At 32.7% G+C, this 11,954-nt stretch overlaps 1 protein-coding gene across 1 annotated transcript; it reads left to right on the forward strand.

The window, feature by feature from the left end:
• Positions 1-1,387: 1,387 nt before the first annotated feature.
• On the forward strand, positions 1,388-10,007 carry LOC112006688 (uncharacterized). The gene is made up of 6 exons (XM_024038990.2): positions 1,388-2,173; positions 2,926-3,140; positions 6,389-6,680; positions 6,761-6,846; positions 6,935-7,026; positions 9,142-10,007. Exons 1-6 carry the CDS (start codon positions 1,913-1,915, stop codon positions 9,387-9,389), a joined length of 1,194 nt encoding a protein of 397 aa, XP_023894758.1. The 5' UTR covers positions 1,388-1,912; the 3' UTR covers positions 9,390-10,007.
• The last annotated feature ends 1,947 nt before the right edge of the window (positions 10,008-11,954 follow it).

Raw genomic sequence — 11,954 nt, forward strand, 5'->3', positions numbered from 1 at the left:
CTCAAAGGTATTTTAGTAATTTTTTTATGGAATATTTTAAGAATCAAAAGATTTCATTCTTGTATTAAGGTAGAGAGGATTGTGAACTATCCCAAAGGCATAAATAATAAATATAGGTGGGAAGTGTTTTTTTTTCCTAATAAGTAATCATTGGAAAAAAAATTTAGTTGATGAAAATATTGAAAAATATTAAGCCCTTACTAATTTTAATTAATAAAAGACAACAGTAAAGCTATAGATACCAAAAAAAAAAAAAAAATAAAACAATTTCACAATATTCCTAAGTAAGCTTATTATTTTACACATGGATTCATCATAATTTGCAATTTTTTTTTTAATTTTATAATCCATATGTGTGGTATTACCATGTTAGACAAATTTGAAAATATTATGAAATTATTATAATTTTTTGTTGTGTTCTATGAAGACTCAAAAGACAAACATTAAGAATTTCACTAGACAGCTAGTCCTTTTTGAAAACTCAAATATTAAGTTGATTTTTAATCTCCTATCCCAAAAAAAAAAAAAAAAATTTGATTATTAATCAAATCCTTAAAAAACCAAAGAGTCTAAACACGTTTTGATGCATATTCTCAAGTAATCATGTTTTAGTTTTTAAGAAAAAAAATTATTCTATTTTTAGAATACAAAAAGATATATGAAGATTTACTTCTATATTTTACAATATATATATATATATATATTAATTGAATAAAAACAAATTAATTTTTTCCCCACTTAGTTTAATGATCTAGAAACACTATTTAGATTTTTATGTTTGCTCGCAATTAATGATAGTTTCAATCCAATAAAGTCGACAGTTCTCTTAATTTTTTTTTTATTACTTTTACAATTAGCATCAATTTTTTTTGAAATTCAATTAGCATTAATTTAAATATGATAAATAAAAGTAATTATTTTATACTTGTATTCTACTTTTCGCAACAATAAAGCTATAAACAATGCCAAAAAGTCCCTTTCAAGACATAGAACAAGTTATATATTCAAAAGTCTTAAATTCTATCCATTATACATTCATAAGTTTTTCGATATGTTTTCAGATAAAAAGTGAAATAGTCAAAAAAAATTGTAACATCATATATCTAAATAAATAAATTGAAACATAATTTTTTTTTCTTTTAAATAAAAATCTTAACATCACTTTCTCTTTTTTTTTTGATAAAATTAACATCACTTTCTTGATTATATAAAAAAGTTATTTTCTACCCAAAAAAAAAAAAAAAAGTTCTATCTTCTTTATTTTTTGATAAAAGAATAAAGCCAAAAAGACCATGAAAATAACACTCTCTTTTACTAATTCAAGAAATGTAAAATTAACCCAAAAACAAAAAAACAAAAAATAAAATAGTAGTACTTCATTCATATTTTTGCCTTCCTTAATAATATACACACTGGTTGAAGCCTTCTCTCTCTCTCTCTCGCTCTCTCTCCCCATTATCTCTCCATCTGTGTGTGTGCTTTCCTTCAAGCCTTAAGCCTTATTTCTTCCCTCACACAAAACCTATTTTTGTGTGTCATTCAATCCATAGTGCTGCTTTTTCTTTTTCTGTTTTTTGAATCTTTCTCATCCAAATTTTGTTATTTTTGGCAATACAGCTGTCTCAGATTTCTGGGTTTCTTTGATCTGATCACTTGAAACCCATCTCTGATTCTGTGTTGCTTTCCTCAAACAGCAATTGGTTTTTTCTATGCTGTGATTGTTTGCTGAGAATCTGCAGGAAAAACCCAAGAAAATTAATCCATTTTTTGACTGAAACTAAAACCACCAGACAACTATTATATCTGGGTTTAATTGGGTTTTTCATTTTCTTTTCTGTAAAAGGAAAAGATTTAGATTTTTTTTTTTTTGTTTTTGTTTTGTTTTTGTTTTCCGAGGAAACAAACAGGGGACATGTTGGGGAATGGACTGAGGTTTGGGGGTGCACGTGGAGAGAACCGGTTTTACATTCCAGTGAAAGCAAGAAAGAATCAGAATCATCAGCAAAAACAAGGAAGAAAGGCTAATAGTAATAATAATAAGGCTGATGACACTGACACCAAAGACCCTTCTTGTAATTCTCCATTGCAAAATCCTCCATTGGAGCCTGTTACTAACCTTGATAGGTTCTTGGACTCCACCAAGCCTTTGGTCCCAGCCCAGTATTTCTCCAAGGTCCATCTCTTTATCTTTTCTTATCTGTTCTTATCTTTGTGCTTTTCAATACTTGTTGTTTTTGTTTAGCTGCTGTGATATTAGTACAAAGTTTTTGCATCATAAGTTTGCATATTGGGCTTTCATGGTATTTAGGACCTGATTAAATGATAAGCAATACTCAACCAATTGTGGGGTATCTATTTGGTATGGTCAGATTTGAGAAAGGGTTTTTTGTGTTCTGGTGACAAAACCAGCTGAAAGAATAAGACGTTAGTATTTTTTTTTTTTTTTTTTTGGGGATAAATTTCAAATTACCCTCTTTTGGTATGGTCCAGTTACAATTTAGTCCACAAATATTCATTTGCTAAAGTTTGGATTAAATTAAAATTGTTAGGATTTTGTTCGAATTAACAGATTTTGAATATTTTAGACAAATAAATTACCCAATTATGGTTTGACCCAATAACAATTTAATCCCACAAGCCTTTTCAATTGTTACCTTTTGACTCCTAAAGTTTGGATAAAAAATTAAAAATAAAATAGTTAGGGGTACTTTGGATGGATCCCAAATGATTTTGCTTTAGTTCAAACCTTAAATGGAACAATTGAAAGTTTGTGAACTAAATTGTGATAGGGCTGAACCACAGATGGAATCATATGTGATTTATTAACAGTTTTCCCTCTTTAATATGTTCTCTTAGTTTTGCATCTTGTTTTTCATTTTGTGGGTTTTGATAAAAATTTTCTTTCTGATTTTTATTTTCTTTTAGACAACAATGAGGGGGTGGAGGACTTGTGATATTGAGTTTCAACCATACTTCATGTTGAATGATCTTTGGGAAACATTTAAGGAATGGAGTGCTTATGGGGCAGGAGTGCCTTTGGTACTTGATGAGTGTGATTCTGTGATTCAATATTATGTTCCATACTTATCTGGTATCCAATTGTATGGTGAACCTGCTGCAAGGTCAAATGCTAAGCCAAGGTAGTAGTATGGCCTATATGCATATTTCAAGTGTTTTTATATATTTGAATTTGTTCATTGTCATTTCACTGTTTTGTCTTAACCCAAGGGGACCATGCCCAACAAAGCATAAGTCACTAGTTCAAAATTTCCATTCTCCATCCCCCTGGGGCCAAAACTTATCTATATAAAATGAAATCACTGTTTTTTTTTTTTTTTTTAACAATCAATTGGTTAATTTTGTACAATTATAATGTCTATTACAAAACCCTAACAATGTTGATTCTCTAGCACATTGTTGGGTTCATTCTATTCTCCTTTTTTGTCAAGTAATTGTTTCTTTGTGATACCTCTGCTTTCATTGTGAAGTAATATGCATCTTGTTCGGTGCCACGCTTTACTGCTGCCATTGCTTCTCTGACACTCCTGATACTAGGAGAATGTACAAGCTTTAGAATAACTTGCTGAAAGATGTTTTAAAGTGGAAACTTTTTTTTTTTTTTCCTTGAATGCAGTTTCTTGTCAAATGTCAATAATTGTTTCCTATGTATCTATGCAGACTTGATTGTCATTCTCCTCACATTAAAGACCACTGCTTCTCTGTCTAACTTTCTATCTTTAGAATTTTCATATTGAGTATCACTTTAATGAATCTTCATTTACGAAGTCTAATCTTCTGGCATATATGAGAATTGCAATATCTTTGTCAGTCATTTTTTCTTTTTATTTTTCTTTTTTTATTGAAAAGCACACTCTATCTGTGGTTGCTAGTAGCTCTATCTGGTTCAAGGAAGTTGATTATAGGTACTTTTCCACAATAAGTGTGAAATAAACTTGTTGTCTTTCAGAGTTAAAAGTCTTTGTCTGATGAATTTCTCTTTGAACATTATAATTCTCTGCAGGAAATGACAAGATTTCAATTTTCTTTTCTTTAATATGTTTTTGTGATAAAATTTCCAGTACAGCATTTAAACTGATATATGATACAACTTTGGACATAGTTAGTCACCATAAGAGGTTATGTAAGTTTGGCAAACAAAGTTTCCTTGCTAATTAGATGGGTCTGGTACTCTGGTATCAAGACTATTGAGTGTTCTACTAACTAAAAGAATCATGTATTCATAGAGAATAAGCTATTCCTTATTACAGTACCGGACTTTCCAAGGTTATGTGACCATTATGATTCAGGTTAGTTTTCTTCTGTTGAGGTTTTTGTTGATCTGTATAGATAGATTATCCAAAATAGAGACAATCTGAGAGATTTGAGTGGTTATATATGCTGCTAAAAAGTTTTGTGGTTCATATTATCTGACATCTCACCCAGCTATAGTTAATTAATTAATCCAAGGGCATAATTTATTGATGTCCTTCATGCCCCCAAACTGTAATTATCTTTTGCTATCCTTTTCCTTTTTTCTTTTTTTTAATCATAACCGCAAAGTCTAGAAGGCAAAGCAAAAGCAAGCAAGTTGGTTCGCTATCTGTTGAGGTATGATGAGATTTGAAATAAAAGTAGTCAAAGAAAGGCTGATTGAAGAAATCACTACCATAAGATGAATTTTTCTGTGTTTAGATGTCTTGTCTCTTATGAACACTATCTTAAGAGAATACATAAATTTAGCATACAAGGATAAGTGAACAACATCAATAGTCCTTTTGTTGTGACATTGTGTAAAACTGCAAATAAAAATTTAGAAGCCCAGAAAATTCAATAATGTTGTGTTTCGATTTCTTACTTTGTTGAGTAGACGTGCATTATTTTCTGTTGTGATTGGCTTGGTATGCTTGGCCTTGTAAATTTTTTTATGACAAATGGAGAAACTATTCAGAACTTGAATATTAATACAACATATGCATGTAATAATTGGTGGTTTAGATTTAAACAATAAAAATAAAACAGGTTGTTAATGAATCTGAATCGAACCAAGATCAGCCAGCTGAGAAACGGATGAGAACTAATCCTTATGCTTCTTAATCTATTTTGTTTATGGTTATTTGAGCCTTAGAGTTTTATTATTGATTTGATTGTTATGTTACAGAATAACAGTGGAAAAACTCCTCATTTGCACTAATGGGCATTAAAGTTTAGTTTCTTACTGCACATAAATAATCCTCTGTTGAAAGTTGGCTGTGTTAGTGGAGAAGTGGTTACGGTGAATTTCTTAGCATGCATTCATCATCCTCTCTTGACCGTGTAATTTATATTCTGTTTTACCTAGAAAGTTCTACCTCCAAAGGAATCATATGGTTAAAAAGTTGTTCAATATTGGCCAATGAGCTCTAAATCAATTGGCAACTCCTCTCCTTGTAAGAGCAAGGTGGAGTGTGAGGTCAAGGGTTCAAGACCCTCCGGGGTGCATGTTTAACTTACCACTAAAAAAAGAAAAAAATTGTTCAATTTTAATTTTTACTTTTTGAAAAGAATATATGTATAATCAGAGCTAACAGTGTTTGCTTTGTTTTAACAGTACACTCAGTTTATAATTAGTTGAACTGCCTATATATACTTTGTTCTTACCTAGGAGGGTATTGTTTTAAATTGCAATTTTGTTTGAGTGTGAGCTAACAGTTTTTGCTTTATTTTAACAGTACACTGGGTTCATAATTAATTGAACTTGGTTCTCACATAGGAAAGGGTATTTTTTTAAATTGCAATTTTGTTTTGAGTGTGAGCTAACAATGTTTGCTTTATTTTAACAGTTCACTTGGTTCATAATTAGTTGAACTTGGATCTCACATAGGAAAGGGTATTGTTTCAAATTGCAATTTTGTCCAAGTGAATACCTTCAGTTAATAATTAAGAATTCTTCTTCTTGTGGTTCTTGAGCTACATAATCTACTCATGGGTCTTTAGGTTTAGGTATAGAAGTTTCCTAGAGCCTTGTAGCTCAACTAGCACCTTCTAGTGTTTCTAACAGAGGCATCCTGGCCCAAGTTTCAAATCCCCCCTCCCCCTACTATTTTAACCATTGAATTATTCAGGGGGAAAAAAGGTTTAGGAATAGTAATTTGACTTCATATTCTTGATTCTTCAATAATGGGGAAGTTAATTTTGTCCCCATGCAAAACTGATTTATATCTCTTGTTTGCTTAATGGTTATGGCACTTTTCCTTTTGTTTGCTCTGTTTTTGTCAAGCTGTGGGGACTTCTTTCCCCTTCCACAAGTTTCCTATAACAATAGCTTGTTCTGTTGTGATTTTTACATGTCAGATTTAATCGGACACATTTTGTTGGCTTCTAACCAGATTGGACTTTGTCATTTGGTTAGGCAAGCCCATGAAGACAGTGACAGTGACTACTCCAGGGATTCAAGTAGTGATGGAAGCAGCGACTATGAAATTGATAAAGGCATAAAAACTACTAGGGAACAGCAGATTTGGCGCCATCTAAGAAGTGAGATCCCAATCAGACTGGACAGATTGTCTATAAATGATGAACACAGTGCAAGACAAGAAGGATTTTCTAGCGATGATAGTGAAGCAGGAAATTCTCAGGGTCTGCTTCTCTTTGAGTTTCTTGAGCAGGATCTCCCTTATTGTCGTGAACCATTAGCTGACAAGGTTAGATATTTTCTTCATACTGTTTTCTTTTGTAGTTTGTGGTCTGAACCCTGTATCTTAGATTTATTGTTGTGGTACAGATATTAGATCTTGCATGTCAGTATCCTGGACTGAAGACGTTAAGAAGTTGTGATTTACTACCAGCCAGTTGGATGTCTGTGGCATGGTAAAATTGAATGCAATCTATGTTTGTTAATTGTTATGTTGCTTTGTATCATACCGGGGTTCATGTAGTCTGATGATATTACTTTTAGGTATCCTATATACCGAATACCTACAGGTCCAACATTAAAAGATTTGGATGCTTGCTTCTTAACATATCATACCCTTTCCACACCCATGACAGGTAATCTTAATCTTCTTTCAATAATTAAGTTTTTGATATTTTTACTGGCCTCTTTGCTGTGTCAGAACATTTTTCCTCCTTATATGGACCTTTAGAAAAAACTCAGGTTCCCCAAATTATGTAATTTCTTTGAGGCACAACATATAAACAAACAGTTTTTCCCATAAGATTAATCATGTGAACTGGGATTTATATGACCTTTCACTTTGGTTTACGCAAGTTTCAAACACCGTTTCAAAGGCCATATATATATATATATATTTGAAAATATAAATACTCATAAATAAATAAAAAGCAACACAATTCATGTCATCTTATTACTCAATAGGAAGGGTTATGACATGAAAAAAATCATGAACAATACTCAAAAAAGGAAAAAAAGAAAAAAAAATCATGAACATTAATCAAATCATTTCACTTTCCCATCTCATAATTATTCTAAAAATAAAAATTTTAGAAATAACCCAATTAAAAATTGAAATGTACTTGATTAGGTCTGATTTGCAGGAAAGAAAATGACCGAAATGCCCAAGTTTTCTAAAAAAGCTACAACTCAACCCAGATTCTATTCTGGGTTGAAACAGAGTTTTCACTTGAAATGGCTGGAAATGGCCAAGATGCCTGAAACACCCTGCTATGTTATGTTATGTTATGTTATGGTATTTGAGCCGATACTGAATAGGGGCTTGCTGTGTACTGGTTTATGCACTGGTACTGTAGATAGTGACCGGAATGGAATAGGATTCAAAACATTGTATGGGAAACCCATCAAGGTCATTTCCCCACCAACTGAAGCTAACATCCTTGAAAACAAAGCAAAAATATAGAAGCACCCACTCCTGAAAGAACATAATTGTGATGGTGACACCAATTCAGCTAACACCTATATACAACAAATCCAAAGGGATAACCTACAATAATCCAACTCTACTGTCGTTGACAGTAGTAACTGGAGGCAGATTTCCTGTAGCAGCTATCAAGATGGGCATTTTGATGAGTCTAATCCACCATTGTAGAGGGAAGGCCTTAGCTGCCAACCAGACAATTATAGGAGCAATTGCTCCACCTAGGAAGAACCATTGATTGCCTTGTAAGTCCTCATGTTCCTGAAAATTCTGTGAGGACTGATTGAACCCATATAACAGATGCTTCTTTAAACATAGAATTACCTTGGCAAATCCACAGGGAGTGTTCCTCCATGCCTATGTTAGGGATGGTTTCCATTAGACACCATGCTGTGCCCAAGTACACCAAGCCTACACTAAAGGTTCAACAACCTAAGCAGAGCTCAAAAACTTTTAGTATACTGTATACTAGAAATTGGAGATAAGTTATCCACATGCTTATGACTTTAGGCCCATATGAGATAGGCCAAGGATGTTTCCAAAATACTGATGGCATCGTGGCTCAATTATAAGGCCTACCAAGCAACTCCAAGAATCAGCACCTATGTTTGGGTTAGCTTTGGATTGATCAATGAAATGAGAATATCCTATAACTTTACTATCAAATTTACTTCGTACATATTTCTTCTTCTTGAAAAATTCTTACTATTACTTGTAGGGAGCTGGTGATTGAAAACCAAATGGTACAAATTAATCTTAACAAATGGTGACTCTTTCACTCCATTTCTTGGGGACCTGTGATTCTTAGTGGCTCTGGTGCAACACGAGAAACACTTCATTTTTGTCCACCCAACATCTGGGGGCTCTTAAATTATTTTATTTTTGATGCTTTATTTTATTTTCTTTATTTCAAATTATTATTATTTTTATTAAAGGAAAATTTCCTCTTGTCCGTCTGTATCCACTTCTAGGAGTTGGCAGCTCAGCCTTTACTATACTCCTTATTCTTCTTCTTCTTCTGGGCATTCAATCCCAAGTTTGACAATTAAATAACGCCCCAGCATTCACTCCCAAGTTTGACAATTGAATAAAGCCCTGGCATTCACTTCCAAGTTTGACAATTATAGTTCAATATCATTCTAACATCTAAATAGGACTTAATATTGTCTCTGCTGTGATATATGTATATAGTCCAGCTGCCTGATGTTGTATAAGATTATTTCAGTTGGTAAGGCTTATATTCAACCCTTAGAATTGAATTCTTTTGCAGGTAGTGGAAGCACCCAGGCCCCAATTGTCATTTTTCCAAGTGAGATTGACGGTGTCCCCAAGATTTCCTTGTCTGCTTTTGGAATGGCTTCCTATAAATTAAAAGGATCCATGTGGGCACAGCGTGGTATTAATGAGTCACAACGGGCAGATTCCCTTATGCAGGCTGCAGATAACTGGCTAAGTCTGCGTCAGGTCAATCACCCAGATTACCAATTCTTCGCTTCACATGATACGTACTACAGATGAAAATCAGAAAATGACACGCAGCTGGATTCTCTTTACTTGCCACAAATCATAAATCTTGTAAGTGACATGCTGAAACTGGGTCAAATGCCACTTGATGGAGTTTATATGATATAAATCTGCTGTTACATGCAAAAGAAACAAAGAAAAAAGTGGACTATCACAAGATGCTAAACATTATAAAGAAGAAAATAGAAAAAAGACAAAAAAAAAAGGATGAATATTTTGAAAAAGAAAAAAATTCAATGGCATAAGTGAACACAATAAGCCCCAAGATAAGTGGAGAAAACAGGCAAGTAAAGATGAGCACGGAGATGATACATTGCAGATGAGCAAAAAATATTATACTGCTACAAGTTGATGGCGCATATATATACTCCTTTTGTTTGTTCTGACTTTTAGTTTTTTATGTTACTTTGTGACAACAAAAGAGGTTGTTACAAGGGTTTTTTTTTTCTTCTTTTTTTGCCTTTTTTTTGGAGGGAGTTGGTTGGTGTATAAAATGGTTAAATTTGGCTATCCAGCTCCGTTTGACAAATGTGACTTATACATCATTTTGATAATTATTAGTGTGAAAGGAATTAACAGCTGATATTTGAATTACTTGGCTGTTCCAATTTAGTTCAATAGAGCTATATTCTGTGATGATGCTGATTAACTTGAACGAAACGTTTTGTGGATGCCTGAGGTGAGTTGCGCAAGTTAACATAGAGAAAGTCAGTGAAGGTACTGTAAGAAGTGGCCAATTTGTTTGCTTTGGGACCAGGATATTGGTGGTCCTCATAGGGTTTGGGATACTAGCAATGGAGACTATTGTTTGTGTTAGGTATATACAACTGTGTGATAATTGACATTGTATACAAAATTTCTATTAAAAAAATTGTGAACTAATAAATATGAGAGATTATTCATTATAAGATTTCGAATAAGTTAGTAGTGTGCTGGTGTGATGCATGAATAAGTGAAACTATTTTACTTATATATTTTTTGTCAATGAAGCATTTTACTAATGTCATCCGAAACTAGCTTAAAAATTAACAAATCATGTTAAAATCACTTTAATTTTACAATGTGTAATACATACATATACTAAGTCACAAGTATGTAATGTGTAAGTTTTATTATATTAAAACACAAATTATGATATATGTTCAAAATAATTTATTTTATTTTATTTTAAATTACTTAAAAGATTTGGTAATTAAATTTCTTGAAACTTAGGCTTTAGAGTTTTATTTAAAATAAATTAGCTTAACAATTATCCCAAGATATTTTGGTGTTAGAGTTTAATCTTTAAATTATCTTAATATTATTGAGAGTGTAATTCGTTACAAAAGGAAGATAGCCATTGAGTTCATCAAAAAAGGAAAATAGCCATTGACACAATTATAACTTCTAGGACCTAAATTTTTATTCTGCTGTAAGTATATGATATGTTGATAATACAAACACATCTAATATGAACGAATGAATGAGAAGGAAATATGGAGTTCATTATCATTCAACATGTTCCATATAATATAAGTATAGCAACCTACATCCAAACACCTGCAAATATCAAATTCCCGGTAGTAATTGTATCTGGGGCATAGCTTATTACTTTTTTTTTTTTTTTGCTTGTTTGGGCCAATAAGTCATACACAAAAATTGTCGACATGGTCTATAATAATTGGTATATAATAAAAGTAGTGTTAATGGTGGGACAAAATTGCTTTTTGCCCCTTTCTGAAAAAAAATCCAGCATTTTGTCCTCTTTCTCAAACTAATTAGGAAAATGCCCATCTTTTGAAAATCGAGTTTCTGAAAATCAATTTAGGCCCTATAGCGGCGTTTTTAAGGACCCTATAGTGACGTTTTAAAGACCTATAGTGACGTTTTGTAACTCGATTTTCATAAAGTCGAGTTATAGGTAAAAAAAAAAGAAAAAAAATTGCGTGTAACTCGACTTTATGAAAATCAAGTTACAAAACGTCACTATAGGTCCTTAAAACGTCACTATAGGGTCCTTAAAAACGCCACTATAGGGCCTAAATCGATTTTCAGAAACTCGATTTTCAAAAGATGGGCATTTCCCTAATTAGTTTGAGAAAGAGGGCAAAATGCTGGATTTTTTTTCAAAAAGGGGCAAAAAGCAATTTTCTCCGTTAATGGTGGACTCAGGTAAAAATGATGTTACTTCAATAAAAACAAATTAACATAGCAATATAGCATCACTCTATTTGGACTGTCACAATTTCATTAGTTTTGCAAGTTTCTATTTACTTCTCTACTAAGTACCTAGCAATAATTTTGGCTTTTTGGGAAAAATCATTGACTCCATTCCCACCACCCATACCCCTTAAAACCCTCTTCATCACCAATTGGCTTGGCTTGCCTGTTTGTCATTGATCGCAAGCACTAGTTACTAACTGTTGCAACCACTGATTGTTGGCCCTACATAGCCTGTATGTCATCACCTCGTCAACCACATGAGAAGTTGCAAAACACGAAGAAATCCTAGCATCAATGGAAGTGCCAATTGACACTCCTAGTCATCACTTCCATCCCAAAATTTTGTTGTAGCTTCCT

The sequence above is a fragment of the Quercus suber genome, unplaced genomic scaffold (genome assembly GCF_002906115.3).
Source record: "Quercus suber isolate HL8 unplaced genomic scaffold, Cork oak 2.0 scaffold_195, whole genome shotgun sequence".
Taxonomy (NCBI): domain Eukaryota; kingdom Viridiplantae; phylum Streptophyta; class Magnoliopsida; order Fagales; family Fagaceae; genus Quercus; species Quercus suber.